At 43.4% G+C, this 26,237-nt stretch overlaps 1 protein-coding gene across 1 annotated transcript; it reads left to right on the forward strand.

Moving 5' to 3' along the window:
• Positions 1–10,524: 10,524 nt before the first annotated feature.
• On the forward strand, positions 10,525–12,071 carry LOC142802659 (uncharacterized). Its single transcript, XM_075887637.1, has 4 exons — positions 10,525–11,401; positions 11,625–11,696; positions 11,769–11,834; positions 11,905–12,071. Exons 1-4 carry the CDS (start codon positions 11,260–11,262, stop codon positions 12,069–12,071), a joined length of 447 nt encoding a protein of 148 aa, XP_075743752.1. The 5' UTR covers positions 10,525–11,259.
• The last annotated feature ends 14,166 nt before the right edge of the window (positions 12,072–26,237 follow it).

Raw genomic sequence — 26,237 nt, forward strand, 5'->3', positions numbered from 1 at the left:
CTGAGAGGCTATTTCTTAAGTAATCAATTTGACAAAATTAATGTTTTTAGACCAACTCTATCCATACACAAGGCAGTCGAAACAGTGGTATTTCATTTGACAAGAGCTATATATGTAATTTACACCCTTGCAGTGGTACTTTGATGCAGCATGTGGGATATAAATGTCCAGCCAATAAAGCCAATGTCTTTAGTACTTTTGTACTCACTTGAGCACACCATATGTCGGAACACTGCAGTAAAATCTTGAAGCTATGAATCTTGTGCGTTCACAAAAATACTCGTGTCAGAAAAAATTCAGATCGGCAAAATCATGTAGAACTACAGGTTTCCCCACTCACTTTATTCCTACAGGTTTTCCCGCTCAGTTTAATCCAAGTGCCAGCTTAAATAACCTGCACACCATTAAAATATTCTGAGCACCAACCTATTTAATCTATGACACAAACATTTCATCCAAGCGCCAACATACTTAATCCAAGTGCTAACTCAATCAGGCCACGTGCACATAAAATTTAATCCAAGTACCACTATGTTTAATCTAATTGCCAACAGCTTTTATTCAGGCGTCAGTCATTTTATTGTCACCTTATTGCGCACTGCTTAAAAGACGAATAAAGGACTAGACGGATACAAGCATAAAGTTTCAACTGAGTTTATTGGACAGACACATGATGTTTTTATGCAATCGCATTTCATGGTTAAAAGATTTGCAAAAATGAATCACAAAAAATTTCACACACAGCACAATAGAAATGACCAGTCATGCCGAGGTCACACACTTCTATCACACATCTTGCATTGCGGGTGAAGATGCATCATTTCTTTCTGCGTCAGTGCCGAAAAGCCATACTGATGCAGTCATCTTCCAGGTGGATAATGTCGGATGCGTCAATTATTTCTCGCGTCATCTGATTAATGTGCCTAACTATAACCTTAGTTTTGCAGAAATCCCACACTTTTGCACTACGGCATTAATAATAATAATTTCTGAGTAGTAGGCTAGCATTCGCTATGCTATCCTTCATCATCCTTCTGAGAAGCGTGGTATCCACTAAACACTTGCAAAGAATTCAGTGCCAATTGTTCATGCAGGGACTGACGACAATGAGGAATTCTGCCTGAAATGAGTATGCGCTACAGTTAAAAGGTGATCAAGAACAAGCTTTTGTAGTGAGTTGGAGCATTGGGCGACCCACTCATTACGCCCTTCGCATTGTGCGACAGCTGGTTGTTTTTTTGTTGTTCTAAAACGCTTTATAAGTCGTATTAACACGACAGCTTTCCCGACATAAAAGCTGACTAAGGCAAGTTTGCCAACAAGTCCCAAGCGCCGACGTGGCTCAATAGTAGAATACTGGGCTGGCATGCAGCGGCCCCAAGTTAGAGCCCCACTTTGTCATTGGCATTAGGTTTTTCTGATAATTTCGCACAACGTGGTTACCGAAAAGGTGGCGACAGACAACTACGGCGCTGCGCGAGACCCAAGTTGTGATCTCATAACAGCTGTCACAGTAAAATTCTTTTAGAGCTTTCTGTAGGTGATGCCAATTCTGTCTCTACAACCCAATAGAAAGCACATAAATGGTGGTTATTTCCCAATTTTTGAACAGTTTTTGAAGTTCTCCAGGTTCCCTTTAATGTTGCTGTTCATTGCTGTCAACTCTTTGCAATATCCAACATATACGGTAACCTTCCCTCCTTCAAACACGAATGTTTGCCATGAGCATGCACAGCTGAAGCCTTCTCAATTCGTTTCTCATGCACCATCGCTGCTGAAACGAAGAGCCCTGTGGACTAGAAATCTCTCAGCGGCATTTGCAGCCCCTGCAACACTCAAGCACACCTAGAGCACATCACCTGAGACTGCCGCTTGACTCCGACTACAAACAATGGGCCATTGCCTCAATCGCTTCAATCATGAGCGTCTGCTTTCCAGGACTGGTTACTGCTTAGCACACCATTGCCATGGCCACTGCTGATCTGATTGACTTGTAGGGTTTAACGCCCCCAAACCACCATATGAGCATGAGAGACGCTGTAGTGGAGGGCTCCGAAAATTTCTACCACCTGCGGTTCTTTAACGTGGACCTAAATCTGAGTACACGGGCCTACAACATTTCCGCCTCCATCGGAAATGCAGCCGCCACAGCCAAGATTTGATCCCGCGACCTAAGGGTCAGCAGCGGAGTACCTTAGCCACTAGACCACCGTGGCAGGGCAGCCACTACTGATCTACAAAAATCACTGCAGAAATACCCGAACAACCACCAAGGCTTCAGCCACTAGCATGAGGCTTCATATTGGGTGCGATGGCCAGAGCAAAAGTTGGTAAAAGGTTATCCTGCCTCCCAATTTTACTGTGCACCCTCCCCCCTCTTTTTTCTCTCCCATCCCTCTCTTGATCTTTTACAGCAGTTTTTTGAGAGCAAAGACATGACTAAAGACAGGCCAACAACTTCCCCTTGTGCAAACATTTTGCAGAGTGATGCCAAATCCAATACTAAAAAAGTGAGCTGCTAGGCTGATAAGGGCACTTGCTTGGGTGAGTTGGTAGCAATTCATTGTTGCGTTATTGCGCAGTGCTTAAAAGACGAATATTTCAGATGAAGGACTAGACAGACACAAGTGCAATGCGCTTATGTTCGTCTAATCCTTCTTCTGAAGCGTTCGTCTTTTAAGCAGTGCTCAATAACGAAACAATGCTAAGTTAACTTGGCATACCATTTCAATTCGTACCTGTGGCATTCACTGCTTTACCCATACAGTGAAACTGACTCTTTTTCATTTATGAAACGGCAAATGCAGAGACATACCTAGAGAAGCACCTTGTGGCTCTGTTTGTGTAGCAATCGTTGACAAAAGCTTCTTTTCATCTGCTTCTGATGCTTCTTCACAATGGGTCGGTAGCCGCACTTGAATGGATTTACCGATGATATGTCCCAGCTCACATGCTGGCTCTGTTGATGTTGCTACGGGTTTCCCCGACTCAGGAGCCAGACTCGATGCTTCATGATGTACAGGCTCTGTTTCAACGTCGTTCTGAAATAAATTGACCAGTGTTGTTACGAGTGAACAAGCCATCGATTATTGCCAAGTAAAGTAATGAAAGCCATATCCTCCACTATCTGTTTCCAAACAATGACTTGGTCTTAATGTGTGCCCGATGCTTGTGTTTACAGATAGCAACTGTCCAGGAAGCTGCGACAGTGCATAAAAATATAAATTACGAATACATAAACGACCCAACAGGAAGTTAAGATAATTACTAAAATAAACATTTTTCACTAATGTGTAAACAATTTAGTGAAACCACCTATACCATTGTAGAATTGCATGGTTAATATGTTTCAGAAGCTTTGTCTTTTGTAAATGCCGTCAATTCTGCACAGTCGAACTAATACCAAAGGCGTCTGTGCCAAAAACCAAAGGCGTCTCTGCATCAAAGCAAATAAGGTACGAAACAAGCCTAATGATTTTGAACCTCAACACGTGTGTATCAACCCAGAAAAAACAAAAAAAAACACACACCTTCCTACTTGCCAAAAACATATGCAACAGTCCCTGCAGCCCCTGTCAGGGACTGTTGCGTATGTTTTTGGCAAGTAGAAAGGTGTGTTTTTTTTTCTGGGTTGTTACACATGTGTTGATGTTCAAAATCATTAGGCTTGTTTCGTACCTTATTTGCTTTGATGCACATATGTCTTTGGTTTTCCACGTGACCGGGACGAATGCTTGATATATGTGCGTGTATCTTCCAATAAAGTTTAGTTGAAAGTTAAGCGTGGTGTCGTCTCTTTCTCTGTCCTTGTCTATATTTGTGCGCTGTTTTTACTTCGCAAGTATGAACCACCAACTACCCCAACTATCACTATTATTGCTCTATTCTTTGTTGCTCCTTTTTCTGACGTCAAGCCTTTGTCTAGTGTTTCAAGCTGTTGCGTTCATTTCCTTACAGATGTTCATTTCCTTACAGATGCACATTTCTGTCGCTGGTTTTATGTCAAAAATTTGCAACGTCTGGTTGCTCTGCTCGATCAGGCCCAGCGAGTCACAAAGGCCAGAGGGGCTCTGGACTAGGGGAACCACCCACCTTCTTCCTAATTCCCTCTAGTACAATAAAGTCTCTACTACTGCTACCACTACTGGTTAAAATATTGAAAAATGAAGAAAACGACAAAAGTACGCATCCTGCTCAAATGGTTCCTCAAAACCATGCATTAGACACCAAGTGCATACAGCAAGCGAGATAAGAAGACACATGCCATGGCGAAAAGCCTAGAAAATGATTGGTCTTTGTATTCAAAGCTAAAAGATGACAGCCCAATGGTGCCCTGTCTGCACTGCCTTCTCAATTGCTAGCCTGGCTTCGTTTCTTGGCGAATGCCTCAACTATTCCACAATGAACTAAGCGTCTCTGCACTTCACATTGGTAATTTAAAACTAACTTGGAGTGCCTCCTGCAAGTACAGCTGCACAGTGTCCTTTGCCTTAGAATCACTCCTTTTGTGAATCAAAGTCAGTGGCCCCTACTCATTTATAAGGCAACCAAAGAGCTTACACAGCTGCCCACTTTGTTACAGTGATGATTATATATGTCTGAGCACTTTGTAATGGCTGAGCCCTTAATACACACACTTGTTGCAAACTTCATAGGTTTTAATGCCTGGCAAGATTCTACGCTTCTACTACCCATTATAACATGCATTAAAAAAATTCCTCCTCCTACAAGACATTCATACTTTCTTTTTTTTTTTTTTTACTGTGCAGTTTCCTGCAAATGCGTGGCTCTGTGGTGGAACACCTGTTTGTCACACAGCAGGTCTGGGTTCTGTTTATTTATTAACTTTATTTTTTTATTTTATTTATTATTTTGTTTAGACCTTTATTTAATTTATTTGCATCTTCATTAACTTTTCGGTCACGGACAATGCCGATTTTTCGTTCACAACCAATAATGTCCTCAGAAAAATTTTTGCTAAATGATCTTTCGAATAGTTTTGAGTTATAGACCATGCATGTTTTCTGAAGAAAACTTGCATAGAGCATACGATAAATTAAGAAGAGACTTCTTGTACGTCAATCAAAATTTTGTGACACCTCTGCACTGTTTGCTACATAACAAAGCGAAATGGCTCATGAGCTTTTTATTGTGATAGGAATCGTATGGACAGTTCCGATGGGTTTTCGCTATCACTGTCATGTTCCATACAAGAGTGACATGAGATGCAGGAATAGATCCAGGATCGGGCAAGATGTAAAGGGGTGCTTGAGCCGGGTAGACTCCTAGGCTTTCTCCACAACTGCACCCTTCCTTCTTCGTATAAATAAAACCTTTTTCCTCCTCCAAACCGATAACATTGCACAGCTAAGAGTATGTTCTACGTGAGGGTAAGGCGTGAGAGCAGAGGCGACCAACACAGCTGAAGCAGATATGAAATGAGCCGGCCGATATCCGTGGCACGGAGGCAGCATGCATTCAGATCCACGTGCCTACAAGGCTGGCCATCGATTGATTGACAGGCCAAGAAGAAATGGCACATCTATTTTGAAGGAGCATGAAGGGACACCGGGGATGAGTGGGTCCCCATAGTCGGCGACAAGCTAAGAATAAAAAGTAAAGTGCACCGCTGTCCATTTGTATTATGCGCGTCCAACCGTGGTCACTCTTTACTATGACGTAACAGTTACGATGAATCAGCGACAAATTCAGTATAGCGCCATTTGCGATGAGAGTATTCTCTGACGAGAAGCGATGTGTCGCTGCATCAAGACCGGCAGGCATCCATTCAGTTTTCCTGTGGTTTTTTTCCTTGTTAAGAAGCTATGTCATCCATTCCCAGTCAGCATCATTGCTCTGGCCGTCATTCGATGTTGACGTTTCTGATTTCGTGGTGTTTGAAGTGGACCGAAGTGGCAAATCTTCATCACGTTACGTCGTGTTGACAGCATGAAGCCGAACCACAGCGTCTGTTTTTGCGTCGTTCGGATGCACCAAGCATTTCTCCTGAGATTGACCACCCTCGATGATTGTCGTCGCGGTCAATCGTGTACAGTATGAAGATGAAGTCTGAATGTGCACGTCTGTGTTTTGTAGAATGTGCACGTCTGTGACCTACCAGCCCTTCTATATGTGCGTGTGTGTTACTTCAGTATCGCAACAATATGAGTATCTTGGTGACCTTTTGCGAAATGCACTGTGCTGTGTGCCTATACCACGGAGGAAGATGAGTGACGTACGCACGGACAAGGCGTGAGAAAAAAGCAACCAACAGAACCCGCTGGCATGGCACGGTGCGAAAGTAAACAAACCAGGTGGGGGGAATACACAGTGGTGTAGGCATTATAAAATGGATTGTGGTCATCCGGTGTGTGTAATTAATTCGACGTGGGTATATTGATGCAGTCTGAACGGAATTAATTTACACCGACTCATAAACATGTTCCAAGTTGAAGTGCCCATTGCATAGACGCTTCTCACGCTCGATGTACAAACACTTTTTATGAAAAACACCGTGCGAGGTTTTTCGAAACGCGAAATGATGCGCACTATGTAATATCACTGTATTAATCGTGATCGACACGGCGATCACGATCTATCTTGATCAGCTGATTGTGATCGTTGCCAAAGTTATGTCACTAAAATATTAATCAAAATAAAAAAGAAAAATTTCGTTCTTGAAGGTATCGTAGCATATTAAACATTATCTTATTATGAAGTCTTATTTTTGTCTAACATCATTATAATAATTTAGAGCGCCATGATAGAAAACATGAAGGATCCATTGCACTGCCCTGTGAAAGCAAAGCCTGGCACGCAATTCAGCTGCATTCACTGGAGGGAACTGTTTCGCCTGCTCAGACAAACCTTCGCACAGACCACGTATCTTACACCTAGGCACAGACACATTCATAGAAGCTAGTGGCCCCTGTTGCAGCAAAACTCAATCCCACTTTGAAAAAGTTGAATATTGAAGAGCTGACGAGGTCATGCGAACACCATGGTGTGCAAGTAGCCGAAGCAAGAAAAGAATTCACCTAAAACCTTTAGTAACCGCACACTTTAGCCGCATACATCGCCTTAGCATTAACTTAACCATAATGTATGCAATGACCCCAACTGTTAAACACAATGTGTAATACACACTCTTATTGCAATGAAACAAGACGTTAAAGGAAGCATTGGCGTTTACCTCAAACACCAAGACAAGCACGGCGATGCGTGACGCACATTCAGTATTTATGACAGCAGATCACTGAAAATTCACAAAGTCAATCTCAAATCACTTCTCCATTATTTGCTTGCTTTCAGTCATAGTTGCCATAGTTATAGCAGCTAGAGAATAAACCTGACAGCGAAAGTTTTGTAAAACAAAAGATAACAAAGGACATTATCAAAAGGGATTAATGGCCCTGTTTAATGTTGTGAAACCGTAAAAGAATGATTTCTTTATTTTAAGCATTACTTCATATGTAACATTGCTTCTTTTAGTACCACCTTAGGTACCGCGCAGAAGTGTCGCCTTCGAGAGATATACATTGCTTTTTCATGGACTCCGAGATGAGCACGGTGGAGGTTGCAATTTCAACAACAGATATAATGCAAAGCTGATGCTGAACTATGTGCCTTCTCAAGTTTCTTATCGAGGTTTGAATTCTTAATTTCAATATAAATTAATTATTGGGAAGATAATGGTTGTATGCATGAAAATTGTTGCCATTGATAGAGAACTACTCAGGGTGTCTACTATTTTGCTTTTTCATAATTCCCTGACTTTTTCAGGTCTTCCACGATGATTTAAAGCAAATTCTCCACCCCCCCCCCCCCCCCAACGTTACATCTGCTTCCTCGAGACCTTCAAGTGATAAAAAATCAGGCGCTCTTATAAAATAAGTAAATAAATGTATCAGAAGTGCTCAGAATGTTCCGAGCATGTGCAGTAAATGTGAAAAAATATGTATATCTGGCCCAAATGCAACCTCCAAGTCAGACAGTAAGCAATTTGGCTGTTTATTGTTTGAAAAAAAACCAAGCAGCAAACAAATAAGTTATATTTCGTCGCAGCTAAAAGTTCGAAAGATTCAATGACTCTCCTACAATGCAGCCAAAGCTGCTACAAAATGCAAAAGTCGCGCTATCTTGTGGCATCTGTGTAAAAGTAGGATGCCGGAGCCCGACCGGTCCTACCACTGGAATTTATTCTAGTTCACTATAATGGCTACAGCCCAGGCCGCTTTGGATAATGTTGACCCGTATTTATTGATTTCACTGCTTAGAATGTGAATTGGATCTGATGCGACCTTGATTACTTTATTCACTAGTGATTTGGATCCCCACCTAAATTACACGCCTCTAGTATATACTTTTCAGCGAAAAAAGAAGACAAAATGAAAAAAAAAATGCTATTGGTCGCGTATTCTGCACACCTTGCAATGAACAATGACTAACAACATCGCAAGAACGCAGCTCTACTACACAATTTTCTTTCTTTCTATCTTTCATTCTTGTTTTTTTTTACGTTGAGCACATGCATGTTGATGTTTCATTTCTCTGGGCTCTGTTGCTTAGAGTTTGACAAAGTCCTAAAATGCCTGCAATAGAAGCTAGGGGTAGCGTTTAAAGCGATGTTGTTTGAACATGTGATGGCAAGAAGGAATTGATCAGGGTGCAACAGCTCTCCCCATTCCATAGATTTATCACAGATGCCGGCGGGTTACCTTCATTTGTGTACTCTTCTATGGACATAACACTGAAATGTAATCACAGATTTAATGATACTAATTGATTTGTGGGAGTAACAGATTTAATGATACTATCTCAAGAAACTGAAATGAGAAATTTAGATGAAGTTACCAAACTCTACAATTGAAACGCGAGCTACCAGCAACAATTGTGTAGTTGAGGACATTTGCCGTTGCATCACCAATAATATTAGTGATAGTGATGATAATAATAAAAGGCATGACATAGCCCGGCAAGCCTCTGCTAATGGCAGTCCTAGCCGAACCAGAAGGCCTTTAAGCGGACCCGAATTATGGTCAAGACAAACATGCACAAATTTAACGACGTGAGTAATGCTGTAGTTGGAAAGTCAGATAAGCTGCGTCATATGTACAAGCAACAGACATCAAAATAGTGTATGTACAAACATTGAAATTAGGGAACCGTTTTGACAAAGTGAAGGACAAGTTGCCAAGCGAAAAGTGCCACTGTCTTTATTACTTCAGGCTGCCCCAGTTGTGACAATTAGTACATCGCAGTGACACTACTGAGTTCAAGGAAAGAGTTAAACAAAACCCGAATATTACGTCAGGCAACTACGCGTGACCTCATATGCCTTGAGAAACATGTGGAATCTACAGGCCACCAAACTGACTGGTCAAGTGCACATGTTCTGGTCAAAGCAAACTTGCACATTGCGTGCGCCTGGTATACCAGCACATGCAGACAACTGCACATATGCTGAAAAGGAGTGATGGGATGCTTCCGACAATGTACTTCCTGTGCTTAAGCGGAAAAAACGTTTCATGGAGGCTCGCGAGCTAGCAGTCGTTCAGGCTGCACGTCTGAACTACAAAACTGCCAAGAAATTTTAAAGCCCCGACTGCAAAAGCACTGTTATATAAGTCACACCGAAGTGAAACATTGAGAATTCAGCTGTGCAAATGTGTGCATTTCAACGCCCCCTTTTCTCGCACGCAGGTTCACTTGCCAAGCTCCGTGACGAGTGTGGTCGTACATGTGTGTGTATCTAAAACGCCTCTTCTTCTGAAACACTGGTTTACCTGCCAAGTTTCTTTATGAATGTAGCCCTGACTGCGCTCCTTCGCTTCACCAGGGCTATGAAGGAAAGCCTGCCAACAAGGGCAGGTACAATCACCGGAGCCAGCAACAAGTTTCTGCAGGTGAAAATTGTCCAGTATTTTATATCCAATTACAGCTCACTGTAAAGAAAAAAAACAGTGTAGAAGATTTACTTTCTTTCTAATGCAGTTGCAACTGTGTACATCCCAGCTGGGATAACTGTGGACGAGGAGCCAGCAGTGCCCAACTTCAAACTTTGCCACAGTAATCTTTTTTTCTTCTATTTCTGCCACTGGCCACGCTACGATTTTGTGTAAGTGTGGCGGGAACTAAGGCCCCTGTATTTTTCAAAGGTAGCGCAAACCGTTGTAGAAAAAGCGGAGGAGAATTTCCTCCCCGCCCTCTACGTCTTTCCTCACTCCGGCGCGCGTTTCTGCTACCCTATTGGACCAGGCGCGACACGTGACCAATGAACCTTGTTGACCCCTCGTCAGGTTCAGCTCCGCCGGGCAGCGACGCCATGAATGAGCACATTGCATCTCGCTCCCATGTGTGTTGCCTTTAGCAAGGCGGCCTCGGATGCAGCGCAATGCTGACCTGCTGTGCCGTTGGCTGCTCCAGCAGCATTGCAAAAGGCGACAAGCTTTTTGTGGTTCCACGAGTGAAAAATAATGAGAAGCGGAGAGCGGTATGGCTGCATCGCATTGGCAGAAAAAACTTCGATTGTCACCGAGGGAGGCTTTGCGAGGTAAGCACTCACTACAGAACTTCTTCGCGTAGACATGCCTCCGGAAGGCTTTCAGATAAAACTCATCCTTGGTTCAGGTTCATGTTAAACAAAAGCAACTTGAAGTTTCCGTCAACACTTTCTCGCACAATTTCCACCACGATGACAGCTCGATCGTTTTTAGCAACATAATTACTGTTGAATGTTTGGCGTTCGCGATTTGCTTTCTGAATGGAACCATTTGCAGCGGAAGCAATTATACTTTTCCAGAGATCAACCACGTCTTTGACAGTTTTTCTTTTTTTTTTTTCGCTCGAGCTTTGATTACCTGTAGGCAAAATTTCGGCATTTATTGTTTTATTGTGGTTTATTGTGTTCTCAGTTTGTATTCTTTCATATTTATCTCACTTTTGCGCACTTCCATGACCGAATTTTGTGCATGCGTGTACAGCTAATATAAGAGAGTGTATGGTAGATATAATGTTGTGTAGTTGTTTATTTGTGAAATGCATAGATACTTTATTTCAAATTTCGAACATACTTGGGAAGTTGTACACTTTCGATTAACAAAGAGCAAGGCACCTACTAAATGCAAGAAAATCATCTGGCTTTTGTGGCTGTTTGCATTTTTAACGTAAGAAGCAAAATATTTTGCTTCGGCAATATCACATCAGCCAAGCTGCAAAAATGCGATAGAGGATGTCGGTATTTTTCAGAAACACTTCACGATGGATCAGTATGAGCGAGCAATTCTGGCACAAACTGGGATCAAGAAACTGAAGCCAAATGCGGTTCCTTCTATATTTGCGCATCAGCCTTTTCCGAAAGAGCGCATGTCGCCCCGCAAAAAGGGGAATGAAACGGTTCCTGGTGAGGCCCCTTTGTAGTTTCTATTCCTCTCTTGTGTTGTGAATGCGATTATGTTTTGGGGTTTATATGACAATACAGTGTGTTTGGATCGCTGGCAGATAGCATAGTTGCTGCATTTATCTTTATAACATGTGAACCTGATATATTCGGCATTCAATTCTGTCTTACTGTGGCAGCAAACATCCCCACCCCTACACTGTACTTGCTCAACTCTTGCTTACAGATGTATCCTTGGATGAGCCAGGAACGATAGTGGGGAGGGCCCCGGACGCTGAACCAGTGGGCAGTTTATTTTGTGAGTTGACTGCGCTGTGATGACAAATGTTCGCGCCTTTAGACTGTGTACTTACGCAATTCATGCTTACAGCTGCCTCCTCGGGCAACACAGCAATGTCAATAGACCGCGACCCTGAACCAGTGGGCAGCCCATTTTGTGAGTTAACTGCACTGTGATGGCAAATGTTCACGCCTCTAGCCTCTGTATTTACAATTCATGCTTACAGCTGCCTCCTGGGACCAGCCAGGAACGTCCACAAGGATGACCCCTCAACCAGTGGGCGGCTCATTTTGTGAGTTGATACCACTACGACGACAACTGTTGTCAGCTCTAGAGTCTCTACTTACACTCTGTACTTACACAAACCATGTTTACAGCTGCCGCATCGGATGACACAAACAGAATGGAGGCAAGCCAACATTTAGAAGCACCACTTGAGCCTTCAGTGGAAGAAGCACCAATGATGCGAATAAAAGAACCGGAGCTGCAGCTACAAGCTAAGGAGCGGCAGCGATTACTTGCTAACCGTAAAAAAAAAAAAAACGAAATTGTTTCGCCCTGTCGTCGCTCTCTGGAATGTTTTGCAGCATTCGTGATCATTCGATGCTTCCCGCATTTTATTTGCGCACTCAATAAAATCCACCTTTATCCCACTAAACGTTTGTGGTATTTTATAGATGAATCATTTACACACGTCCCATTATAGAAGCAGACATGCATGTCCCAAATTTCAGTACGGCTCTGTTCCTGTACAAACTCGAGCTCTAAGAGCACTCATATTAACTTTTGAGGGGCTGTTCCACACTTATAAACCCAAGAAAAATTACACGAAGACCAGATTTTTCTATCTCATGAAGCAGGCAACAGATTAAATCGACCATGAGTACTGCAAAGGCACATTATAAACCCAAGAAGAATTACACAAAGCCCAGGTTTTTTTCTATCTTGTGAAGCAGGCCCCAGATTAAATCGACGATGAGTACTGCAAAGGCAGATTGCGATAGGGCGGCATTTGGTACACTTGGTTCCCCTCAAAACGCGAGATGATAGCTAAGGCACTGCCTGATCGCACACTGTTGTTCTTACACAGTATTTGCGAGCACCGTTGTGCATTTACACCAAAAATTGGCGCGTTTTAAGCAAGCATTTCAACGTAAGACCCCTAGGGGCCTTACTTCAACGCGCCGCGCGACAAAACGAAACCGTCCGGCAGTGCGCTCCGCGTGAGTCGCTCCTTCATGGCTGCTGAAAGTGGCGGGTGAGGAGGAAACGGCGCGGGGAAGGGGAGTTTGCGCTACCTTTGAAAAATACAGGGGCCTTAGCGGGAACCAGCTGTTGACGGCATCTATGCACAAGTCGCCGTCTCGCACGCACGCTGTACTCCAAGTAAAACAGCACAGCCGCCACATGAGAACACACCTTGCTGTTGCCAGCCATACATAAGGAGTGGGCTGCGACTACTTTGCCGTCGCTTTTGGACAAAATCCATGCCCTGACAGGAGGAGCTGACAAGCTATGTGAGTGGTTTACCAGAGTACAAAATAAAACAGCGAGGAAATAAAATTAACGCCCTCTGCAAGTGGCTGCGTACAACACAGCGGTAAAAAAAAATCAGCTACTCATGGCCGCATCGTCAATAAAACTAACAATTCAGCAAGTTGGTTACTTTAACAAGGAGGTAAAAACGCGACAAAACCTGGCAATTGGAGAATGAGCGTTTACTTGTGTGATTACAATGACAGTGTCTGCAGAGACTTCTGTCAGCAGTGGCTCCTGCACCCAGCCACTGGTCACATAATTGTAGCCCTCCAAAGATTTTTACGCCTTCAGCAGCTTTCGAGAGACGAAACTTGTTCTCAAAACAAAAAAAATACATAATGTCACATTTGTCCAGTGTGGCCAAAGGTCGATGTTCGCAACATATCGCACGCCGAGGTCGAAGAGTCCACGCCACACAGTTCAATTTTTTTCTCATAACGCTGCCTGTCAGAGCTGCACAAGCTACTCTTGTACGAAGCGCCGCACTGTGCCGCTATCCCACTCACGTAATTAACGCATAAAGAGCTGAGAACACAAAGGATCAGCCACAATGTCTACACAGAGTTGATGACTGAACCCCTGCTGCCTCGAGAGCCACCGATCCAAGGACACCAAAATGGCAGAGAGCAGTATGTGACGTCCATGGCAACGTGACATGAATACCCCCATTGGCTGCGAGACCGAGCAGAGTCGGGGCTGGCAGCAACTGGCCGAAATGGCAAAGTGTGGATTGCTCCTTGCATCGACTGCTAGCCACGTCGTGTTTCCATAGGCAATATGCCATGAATGCTTGTTCTCAAAGTGTGGTTTGTGCGGTCATGTCAGCGCGAGTGTAACTGATTTTACGTATGCCTGAAACAACATACAAAAGCATTTGATCTTTCTCGGCTGCTAATACTTATTAATAAGATCCACGAGTGCAACATTCCAGAGTGCTGTTTATTGTCGTCGTACCCTCCATTCACCAGAATAATTTCAGAGTGGGTGTGGTTTTCTGCTTCAAGCACATCGCAAAATGCTCTTGGCATCCTCCCAAACACAACAGCTTTTAAATGCTGGGTGAATGCAGCGTTTTGTAGCGACTCAGTAGTTAAAAAAAAAACGGTTCTAGGTCATGCATTTGCATGCTGTTGGTAGGTGTACAACTACGACACTGTAGTTAAACGATCATGCGAGGAGCCTTAGTTGCGTTTATCTGGCCAATGTACCACTACATAGAAATATTACTATCACATAAACTGTGAGACTTCGGTACTTACAGCGTAGACTTACACTGTTACTTACACTGTGAGCTCACATGTTGAAAATTAATTCAGACGGTATACCCTATATATATAATCTTACAATTTCACTGAAAACTTCATCTTTTTTACATTGTTTTCAGCATTTGTGTAACATTGTTAGTGACCGACAGATGGCAGTGGTGATTTTCGTCTGAAAAAAAAAAAACCAACAAAAAACATGCTTGTCCCTTTAACCAGGCTTTTGTTGTAGCACTGCCATGCACGTAAACCATCAATGCTGAACTCTTATATAAAATTTTTACTTGGAAAGAACATGTGCATACATGCGGTAATCGCAGTGTAGCGCAAAGCGCCGTCAGTCACTAAGCTTTCCTGACTAGACTTATCGACTGTACCACATTTCATGGTGAACAGAATGAAAAAAAAACTATTCAGCAGATCCCACCTACCTGAATATCGACGTTACGCGAACCATGCAGAGGGAAGATGAGTGACTGTGTTGCAATTTTTTTATTGTGTGGTACGTCATTAATTATGATGCTAAATGCACATACAAATGTTTCATGCACAGGCATAAGTTGAAGAGTTGCAAATGTTTATATAACCAGTTGTTTTCACTTGTGCAATGATGTCAACTGGGCCATGCATATTAGCAACACCAGAAGTTGATATGAAGCTCTGATTCTCGCGAGAATGCTGGCGGCGGACACTGCTACATAAATCAACTTCAGCGCATGACAACTAACCACAATTGACGTTAACCTGATGTGACAGCTGCATCAAAGAAGTAAATATGTAATGATTATAAAATTAGATATGCAGCACTGCAACTACTGTTGGCGTTTCACGAAGATTAGTGCCTCTTTGAAAAGTAGTTCCGACAGCTGGCGTACCTCTGTATCAAAATCCTTCATTGCCACGCAGATAGCTTGGGTTCGAATCTAGCTGTGACCTTGAAATTTATTCTTTGCACTCGTGTCGACGCTACCGATATCGGGTATTTCTTAACGTTCACGCATTAAAATTGCCCATGCGTGTTCTCGTCGTTCCTGGGTAGATGCTAAGTGTCAATAACCTGTGGCACATAATTGCACACCAGCGGCACATACCCGCCCATGGGTATGTGCGACTGTCTGGTGGGAAGTGTTTGACGACATACATGACAGGATTGTGACATTAATCATGTCTTGACAAGCGCGTCATATTCGTCAAACCATCTTGCCTTGCCATGCTAATTTCGGTTCCCGCCAGGTCAAGGGGGTGACCACGAGAGCACCCTAACTTAAGCGGCTAGATAGATAGATAGATATGCTCAAAGCCACTGAAGTTCGCTAAGAAATGCTTCACATTTAAAAAATCATATGGGTATAAGGCACGAACGGTGGTACTGAATGAATCGCAGATATGTGGGCTTTCTATGATCTTTCTGTCTCTCTTTTTTGTAGTATGCATATGACACAGATGTAAATAAGTAGTTCAGTCACGGTATAGCAGTGCAGAGCAGGCGAAACACGAGCTAACCACGTACAAACAACACATTGAAGGTGTGGTTTCGTGCGAAAACGTGAAGAGTCACCCATGGTGAGCATCCCTATGAAAGGCAGAATGCGCTTAACTCGCGGATAATGTTAACATTGCATAGGAGTCGTGCACCGATTAAAACGATTATTCTGTAGAGAAGAGCGGGGATATTAACTGTAGTCAACGCATTTTATCTGCAGACAATCGGCTCAGACCGCGCAACGAAGCGCTGCTGCGTGTATTTGTATACGCGCGGCCGACCGCCTGTCCACACTTTCTCGGGGCAGTGCTGCTACCTATAGCCCGATCTCGCCGCGAATAGTGAAGCAACTACAAACTTTGATCAGAAGAGCACGGTTGACCGCGACGACACTGCACGATAAATACTTTTCACCTTGGAGCGGCTGTATTCTCTTGCATCAGCGCTTTATAGAACCACGCGAGATCGAATCCTAACGCGTTATCTGCTAGCCTTTCTTCTCGTAACATTGCAATTTGATGCTATCGCACCCAATGCTTCGCCCTGGCAGTGAAAATCATTTCACTTTACTACAAAGGCATAACAAGCTGCAACATTGGACATCTTACCTCGTAGTTTTGTCTATTCTAGAATGGTGCACACGGCGCTTGCGATTAATTTCATTCATGAACAAACATTGATGGCACCACGTTTGTTTAAGCAACTTCCCCAGAATTTTATTTACATGCATTGGCAACAAATTACGATGGTAGTCGCTGTCACAGAGTTGTTTCGAGCAGACACCTGCGGTTAGCACAGTACTGACGTTCTCGAAGGCTTGAAGTTCCTTTCACAACAGCGATGCACTGATCAGCTCGTATTTATTTATTTATCTTTCTTTGTAACTGTGCGTGAAACACCACTTACATCGAGTCGGCCGCCGATGCTTGAACAGGCATTCGCAGAGCAAGGAGCAGGCATGGTGATACTGCGAGACGAAGTTCTCGCTGAAGCAGCCGTTCTTTGAGGAGTAAACAATAAACGTAGTCTTGGGACGTTGATTATTCAGAATAATACAGGCGACTGACGCGGAAAACCAGAACACAGTGAGTGACGGTGAGCACACCCATGACTCGGAGCGACTGAAAAGCAGCTGCAGAGTCGTCAGCCAGGGCGGAGAGTCGCCCCCTTCCTTCGCGGTCGCCTAGTGTACTAAGGTTGCAGTGGAGTGAACGAGGCGGCCGCACCGAATCTCGGCCGATTCTCCAGCGGGTGACATTAGCGGCGGCGCTGTAGTCTCATGATACTGAAGATCTCAAAAGCGTCTGCATTAGAAGCGCGCGCGCCCGAGCCTGCGAAAGCGTGTAATTGCGCGTTTTTAGCGCGTTTATTGCGTTTCTGAGCTTTTATCACTGAACGCGCCTGCTACGTTTCATGGTGCACGAGCAAATATACAGGCACACCGAAATTGCGTCGATACATTCACTGTTTCAAGAGCCTGCCGACCCAGAGAAGAAAAAAAATATTAATTGGAATTTGCACGCTTTCGCCTACAGCTTCTTAATCAATTAGCACGTTGAGCTGCGTTACATCATAAGTTGCTACTGGCGAACTACAAAGAGAGGAGAGGTATTGAAACCATGATTAAATCATACGCTCGTTTTGTCGGCAGTCCCTGCAATATCCAGAGCACAGTGTTCCTCATATGAGCCTACATGCGCTCGATTGTTTCATGGGAAACCCAAGTATAAGTAACGTTGTCACAACATTAATTGGTGACGACTCTGTTTTATAATGCCAGTTTTGCGTAATATAAAAACTATTGTTTTTCGAAAGGCTTACTACATAATAAACTTATTAAAAGCAACACACAAACATATTAAAAAGTGCCAATTATATATATAGCCCGTCTACAGCTTCAATTGTGCTGCTTTTCAAATATTTTATTGACGTAACACCACTGCAAGCGACCAAATTTATGCCGATGTTTTGTATCATGAGCATAGTTCCATTATTAAGTGTGAAAAGTGTAGGCAGGCAGGGAAGCATCTTGTTTTGAGAAAGTTACACTCCTTGTATGTGTACAAGTGAACACACACACAAACACACACACACACACACACACACACATATATATATATATATATATATATATATATATATATATATATATATATATATATATATATATATATATATATATATATATATATATATATATATATATATGTGTGTGTGTGTGTGTGTGTGTATGTATATATATATATATATATATATATATGTGTATATGTATATATGTGTGTATTAGAATATATATATATATATATATATATATATATATATATATATATATATATATATATATATAGTGGGAGTAATAATTCAATGGGCCAGTTACTCTTCGTGAAGGTATGGGATATGGCACAACGGGAGCGTTGTCAACAAGGATAAATATATTTATTTCCCAACAGTTTCGGGAGGGGTTGAGTTCCTCCAGGTCCTCCATTCATCCTCCAGGGAGGGGTCCTCCCTCAAGGGAGAGGTCCACCCTTCATTAGGGGATGAGTCATTAGGGGATAACTCATACCCTGATGAAGGGAGGACCCCTCCCGAAACTGTTGGAAAATAAATATATTTTCTTGTTGACAACGCTCCCGTTGTGCCATATCCCATACCTATATATATATATATATATATATATATATATATATATATATATATATATATATATATATATATGAGATCTAACAGGCAGTAATGCCAAGGAATGTACAGGGGAAGTTATTAGAACCAATGGAATGTAAATAAGAAGAAAGAAAAGTGGAAAAGTGGATGAAAAAAATAACCAGCCGTGCGCAGGAATCGAACCTACCACCTTCGAATAACGCGTTCGATGCTCTAACCACTGAGCTACCACAGCGGTCTTCCCTCCATTCACTTTTTGGGGTTTATATGTGAATTTAGAAATAGGAGTGACAGTCACCGCCATCTATAGGCCAAACGACGAGTGTGAAAACACTCTTATGCGCATGTTTGGCGTCACGTAGCACGTGAACTTATGATGAGCGGGCAGCTGATTAATTGTCCCTCTTATACAACCTAAACACACCAAGTCTGCCAGTACGAGACCCTCGTTATATGAAATAAGGGAAAGAAGTGTATACATAAGGGCTCGTTTTTCTGTGTTTTTAACACAATATTAATGAGATCCAACAGACAGTAATGCCAAGGAATGTACAGGGGAAGTTATTAAAACCAATGGAATGTAAATAGGAAGAAAGAAAAGTGGATGAAAAAATAACCAGCCGTGAGCAGGAATCGAACCACCTACGACCTTCGATTAACGCGTTCGATGCTCTAACCACTGAGCTACCACAGCGGGCTACCACAGTAGCTCAGTGGTTTATATATATATATATATATATATATATATATATATATATATATATATATATATATATATATATATATATATATATATATATATATATATATATATATATATATATATATATATATATATATATATATATATATATATATAAGGGAAGGAAGTGTATACCTAAGGGCTCGTTTTTCCGTGTTTTAACACAATATTAATGAGATCTAACAGACAGTAATGCCAAGGAATGTACAGGGGAAGTTATTAAAACCAATGGATGTAAATAAGAAGAAAGAAAAGTGGATGAAAAAATTACCAACTGTGAGCAGGAATCGAACCTACGACCTTCGAATAACGCGTTCGATGCTCTCGACATACATACATACATACATACATACATACATACATATATATATATATATATATATATATATATATATATATATATATATATATATATATATATATATATATATATATGCATACGCACCAACGCCTATGCGCCTTCGGAAGATAACGAAAAAAGCCCGCGCTCTGATTGCACGAGAGCCTGTGCCGCCTTTGCCAGACTTGCCTTACGGCCATTTTTTGTTGCAACTTCGTTGCGACTTCTCTGCTCGAATAAACATCCTCACAATATATATATATATATATATATATATATATATATATATATATATATATATATATATATATATATATATATATATATATATATACATATATATATTTGTATATATATAGGCATGGTGGTTGAGTGGCCCTAGCGTTGCATATAGTTACAGTGGCTAGAAGGAGAAGTGTGATCAGGGAGCCGTCGCCTGCGTGCGCCGCGGTGATTCACGGCCTAGGTGGCGCTCGCACCCGCTTTCCCGTCGGCGCGCTGCTGGCGTAGCCGTGGTAGCCGTGGGTTTTTATGAATTTTGCGTTAGCATCATTAGTTTTTACTTGCGCTGGCACTTTCCACAAGTAACTAACGCATTTGTAGTTGAGTCGTTGGGTAAAAGAAGTCGCTGATTGCCTAAACAATTTTGTCTTTCCCCTCTTTTTTTTTGTGCACCCAGTGTAACACAAACCTCCAGACTCCCGTGTCCTTTTCTTTATGGCATGCACTGCGACTAACATGTATAGCGACACTGCAAAAGTTACCTTCTTACTACTTGCCAAACTTGTTAATTTTGGCGCAAAGCTAAAAACACGAAAAAAAAAAGACAGAGGAGCATACATGTTTAGCAAACTCAGGCACCAACTCGCCCAAGAACAAGTTCTTGAGTTCCTTACTATTTCTTTGCAATTTCATTATAATATGTTTGCTCCCTAAAGCGTTTTTAAATATGAATGCAAATTAACCAGCCTACTATCCATCTTGACGTGAGCCTTTATTTTTGCCACAATTAATATGGTGAAACAACGCCAACATTAAACATTCGCCAAATGTTTATTAGCTCAACTCGTGTTCCAAATAAGGAATTATTAGAAAAAAGCGATAAAAAAACTCAGACTGTTCTGTCTTTTCTGGCCTCCTCTCACGTCGTTCGTCGAAGCTTCAAGTGCTTCCTCTTTTCTCTTGTTGACGTCCTCTCCTTGTTAAGTGACTTAGTGTAAAAATAAAGTCTTGTCATGATAAAGAACTTGACTAGGTTGCTGGTCAAATCCTTCTTGTGTGTCTCACAACCTACTTGCGGCACATTTAGCAAGTGGTGCACCATTTCTGAGAGGCTGTCCTTGTGAAGCTTATTCCAACTAAACCATAATGTGAAGGTGTCCTCCAAGGCTTCAATAAACGAAAACAGTTCTCTTGAAGGGTAGAGCAGCCCGCCTCGATCACAGAATGATGTAAAAGATGAAATACCCTTGTCTGCTTGCTCCGCTGATGTCAGCAGTAACTGGAAGCAATCTTGGCACTTTGTTGTCAGGACCTTGCGCCTAGCGACATATCCAGCCAAGTAGTAGACCAACCTTGCATCACTGGTCTGCTGCGGATAGATGTGGTCCGTCACTTCTGAAGATGCATCAAGTACACTTGATGCATCTTCCAATTTGCCGGCATCTATTAAATTGTCCACATTACTCGCTACCTCATTTGGTCCGACCAATGATACGAGTGTGCCGCCTGCTGTGTTTCCGGAGTCGGGAGGTTTCACCAAGTTATAGAAAGCGAGGCAGTTCACAGTTGTTAGGAACTGTGCTGACGTCGGGTGATCGTTGCACCCCGAGAACTGCCTTATTACCCCAAAAAGCTTCTCCAGCGGGTCTTGGCTGAGACGGGATGTCAAAAGGTACTTGAAGCCTACCTGCTTTGCCAGGTATTCCAGTAGCTCCAACGTAGCCTTCAAGCTTACACGCAGCCCTTCTGCTGTGCCAGGTGAAAGAAAACCTCCCTTGGATGGTTCTGTGCATGCTTCCCACTTGTTTATGTACTCTAAGGTGTCATTCAACAGCTGTGCTTCCTTTGAATTGTGTTTCAGGGCACCTGATGGCACTCTTGACGTCATCACGTCGATTAATTTGTGCATGAAATCAACAAACTTCTCTGTCTGGTCACTGTAGGAACACTGCTTTACAATCTGACGTTTGTAGAAAAAAAGGCCCCGGAGAACTTCTAGGCTGAAAAGATGGAAAGCAAGGTTAACCTTCATTTTTTCAAAATTGTTTGGGTGTACATGCACATCTGTGATTTTGGGCATCACCTTGAGCGTAGTTGCACATTTGTCTAGTTCATGGGCTATTTTAATTGGCGTCACATCTACATGACCACGCGGCGTCTTATATCCTGTCTTTATGAAGCCATTCCGGATGCACTTCACTAGGTGCGGGAAGTCTGAGAAAAAAAATAGACGCCTGTTATCTCCAACTGGGTGAGCCGCAGACGGCTTAATTGCAGTTGCAGACCCAGAAATGCCGAACTGCCGCCACATCGCACGATTCCATGACGCTCCGTCACAAGTTACGTAGTCCACCCTGAGGCCAGCATTCTCGGCAAGAAGAGTGGCTTCTAGAATGATCTTCGAAAGCAGTGGTGCCTTCACATTTGCCCGGGATGCAAATACACCAAGAATCTGGTGCCACGACCCTGAAAGTGGCTGGAAAAGGATCACCAAACCGTGGTCGCATGCAACTGTTTTTTCGGGCTCAGGAGTGAAATGACCCAGGTCGACGAAGCCGTCAATTTTACCCGAGCCACCTTTCACAGCAAAATTCTCAGCCAACTTCATCTCATCGATGATGAGTCCACCGTGACACTCAAATTCAGTCATTTTTTCAGTTTTTTTGGCAATTCCTGAAAGCACATTGCGATTAAAACCAAACGTGCTCTCGTACTGCTTCATGTACTTTTTGAGGCAGCTGCGACTTGGTAGCGCCAAGATTTTTTCTCTACGTATATGCTCATAGAGCCGTGGGCTCTTTATGCGCATAATGATGCATTCAAGGAGCCATTCAGGGTTATACCGCATCCCCTTTGGAGATTTTCGTGTCGCAGCCTCAAAACACTGAATAATGGCAGCCTTCTGCTTAGGTGGAAGCTGACCAATTTTCTCCAGGAGGGTGGTTTCTTCAATTGCCTCATTTTCTTCCTTCATTTGGGAGATCACTTGCTCTAGCGACTTCACCTTGGTTCTAAGGCGTCGCACTGCCTGAGTCTTCACTCTCAGCTTTGATGAGGTATTTCTTCTAGTCTTCTTCGTTTGCTTCGCTCGGCACCTTTGGTTAATTAGGAGTCTCCTCAGATACTTGCACGACACGCACCATTTCTCACTCTGGCTTGATACACCTTTACACCTAATGTGGTACAGAGTATCATTCCATTGCTTCGAATTTGCGTTGGAGTACGCTAGCGGAAACTCCGCACTCAGTCCTGCTCCAGTGCAAGCACGCAGGCTGTCGACCTCTTGCAAAATAGATGCTGGATCTCTTGGCACATAAAGCGCGACCTCGACACCCCGCACAAACACTTCATGTTTTATCACACTTTCGATGCATCTAAACACCACCATTTTCAGCGCATGAAGCAGGCTCATGTCTTTTCCAGGTAAACACACGCTGTAGGCCACGTGAAGGAGATTCTCGCTGAACACGTGCTTCGCCCACTGGTTGGTCGGAAGTGGCACATTCAGGACTTCTAGAACATGTGCAGCTGGAGCATCAACAGTAGCACAGACTTCTTCAGCTTCAACAACTTCAGAATTTGGGCAACACGTTCCGTCCATGCGACGTCTTCTTTTGGGCGACGAGGGCTGTGATGCTGGCTTCTCCCGTGCACTTCTTTTCTTCGGAACTGGCTTCGAGAGGTATTTGGGCAAATTGGGAAATATAGTCGGTACAGCGTTTGGCAGGAGAACCGGCCTGGTCCGATCAATGCGCACCAATTCACCTTGTATTACATGCTCGAAATGCCGCGACACAAACTGCGGATCAAAATGCAATTCACATACTGCTGCATTTTTCTCCAGCGGCTTGTCAGCTCTGGGTATGTACCGCTGCCACTTCAGAAACAGCTCCTCTTCTTTAGGCACGCCGAACAGTGAAAGTTTTTGCTTGCAGGATTTGTAGCCAGTCACGCAGCCGGGAACAAAACAGTGGCTTTGTCGCCGGCACATTTTACAAGCCTGGGCAGCGAATTGCCCCACATCCAAGTGGAAACTCCTCTAGGATGCTTACAAAGCGCTGCGAAGGCAGCTAACCGTGTCGACAAAGAGTTTCACTCGTATTAAGCACTTTACGGGCACGTCGAAGCTCAACTGATCATTCCTGACCGGACAAATGCACGCGAGCTTGACGTGTACGCGACAGCGAGCGCCACCTAGCGGATGCATAGCTAAGCGGCGTCAGCCCTTCCCATAGACGCCGCTTGGCGGTAATCACACTTCTCCTTCTAGCCACTGTAATATAGTCCAGTAGATCCTCCGTGAGCGGTCACAATGTGGTTTGTTTCGGCCTAGAGTCTGGCCTTCATCAGGATGAAGGCCAGACTCTAGGCCGAAACGTTGAAATAACTCACGGAGGATCTACTGGACTATATATATATATATATATATATATATATATATATATATATATATATATATATATATATATATATATATATATATATATATATATATATATATATATATATATATATATATATATATATATATATATATATATATATATATATATATATATATATATATATATATATATATATATATATATATATATATATATATATATATTGTGAGCGCGACAAGCGAATGACTTTATTCTCTTTGATATCATCATCACCTGTACATCTTCATCTGAAAATATCATCACCAGCGTGATTTAACTCGAGCCTGGTAAAATAAACCGGTTCCTCACAAGTGGTGGACTGTGCTTTTCGTTCCCTCAGGTCCTCTCGCCCGTTCTCGCTGGAGCTCCGCTCGGGTCGTCGCATACAACCCCCTGCCATGGCGACCCAAGAAAACCCTGGCCTATCCAACGTCGCCGTCCTACTGCAGCCACCGCCACCCGCTCCGCCCAACAACATTCGCCTGCGTGATCCACCTGTTTTTTCCGGTCTCCGAGGCGATGATGTCGAAGCCTGGATCACGGTGTAAGAAGGAGAGGTGACGGAACGACTGCGGCGAGCGGCCGCGACGAGCGCACTCCATAGCGCTCGCAGTTGACCGCCTCTCCACTAGATGACGGGAGTCGTTCTAGCCCTCCCGAGCGGCCGCTTGTTGAGCGCACCCCGTAGTCGAGTGTGACAGCAGCGTCGGCTTCGTTGCTTTGTTCCTGCAATTTTATTTGTCACACCTCGCATGCGTGCTTTAGGCCTTATAAAGCATCAGTGACATGGGGAAGTGCTTCGTTCCGCAGTGCAACAGCGGCTACAAGTCGTGCAAGAAGAAATTCTCGCTCTTCAAGCCGGCCGCAGACGCCGAGAAACTCGCGGCATGGAGGCGGGCGATCCCACGAAAGGACCGTGTTCCGACCTGGAAGGACCTTGTGTGCGAGCGGCATTTTGCTCCACATTTCGTGGTGAAGACGTGGAGTGCCGAGTACAAGGGAAATATCCTCATGCAAGGTGAGCGTAGAGCTACGTTGGCGAAGGGCGCGGTACCATCAATTTTTGATGGATGCCTCGCTTACCTCACGAAGGAAGTGAAGCCTTCGAGAAAACCGGTGAAGCGGAAAGCTAACACCAGTGAGCTGCCAGCCAAGTCACGCCGCCTGTCTCCCGGGAATGGAGAATGCAGTCATAGCGCAGCAAATGCACTTGACAATCCACCGGAAGGTAATGACAACACGCTTGACTTAACAGAGAACAAAACTAGAATTGCAGAGCTTCGCCCATCCGCCTTTGACGTACTTTTTGAAAATGCACAGTCCGCGCGTCTTCCCGAATCCTCATGGGCTGTACATCGCGTAGAGATGGAGGGCATTCGAGATATTGTGTACTCGAAAATGGCTGTGAAGCAAGATTCTGCGGCAGCGAATCTCTACATATCTAAGGCAGTGCACATCAAAAGTAACATGAGTGTGAACATTGTTCTGCTCGGGAAGTCCCTCAAACCTGCCGCCGCTGGGCTAATTGCGAGCGCGACGAGCCTTTCTGATGTGGAACAAGTTGTGAACGCCGTAGAAGCAATCAATATTGGCTCAGGAGGACCTAGCATCAAGGAATATCCCAAAGCGGAGCCTGAGTGTGCTTATGGCGATCTTCTAGGAAAATGGAGGCATTCAAAGTGCACAATGACAGTGGCCGAAGGAAGTGTCTGCAAGGCTTGCAGCTCTCTTTGTGACACCCTCCGCATCCATACGTCTCGTCAGGTGGCCAGAAAGAAGGGACGGAGGGTGCTTCAGCGCATTAGTATACCGGTGCAGTCTAAAGAAAGGGGAAAAATTGAAACACTCTGAAGGGCCAAGATGTCACTGACAAGGTCAAAGGC

The sequence above is a fragment of the Rhipicephalus microplus genome, chromosome 3 (assembly GCF_043290135.1).
Source record: "Rhipicephalus microplus isolate Deutch F79 chromosome 3, USDA_Rmic, whole genome shotgun sequence".
Lineage (NCBI taxonomy): Eukaryota > Metazoa > Arthropoda > Arachnida > Ixodida > Ixodidae > Rhipicephalus > Rhipicephalus microplus.

Excerpts from the sequence above, each read along its gene's own strand:
- LOC142802659 (XM_075887637.1), top strand. The coding sequence starts at position 11,260 with ATGGATCAGTATGAGCGAGCAATTCTGGCACAAACTGGGATCAAGAAA. Across the intron at positions 11,697-11,768 it reads ACCAGTGGGCAGTTTATTTT|CTGCCTCCTCGGGCAACACA; the intron begins GTGAGTTGACTG and ends TCATGCTTACAG. Across the intron at positions 11,835-11,904 it reads ACCAGTGGGCAGCCCATTTT|CTGCCTCCTGGGACCAGCCA; the intron begins GTGAGTTAACTG and ends TCATGCTTACAG.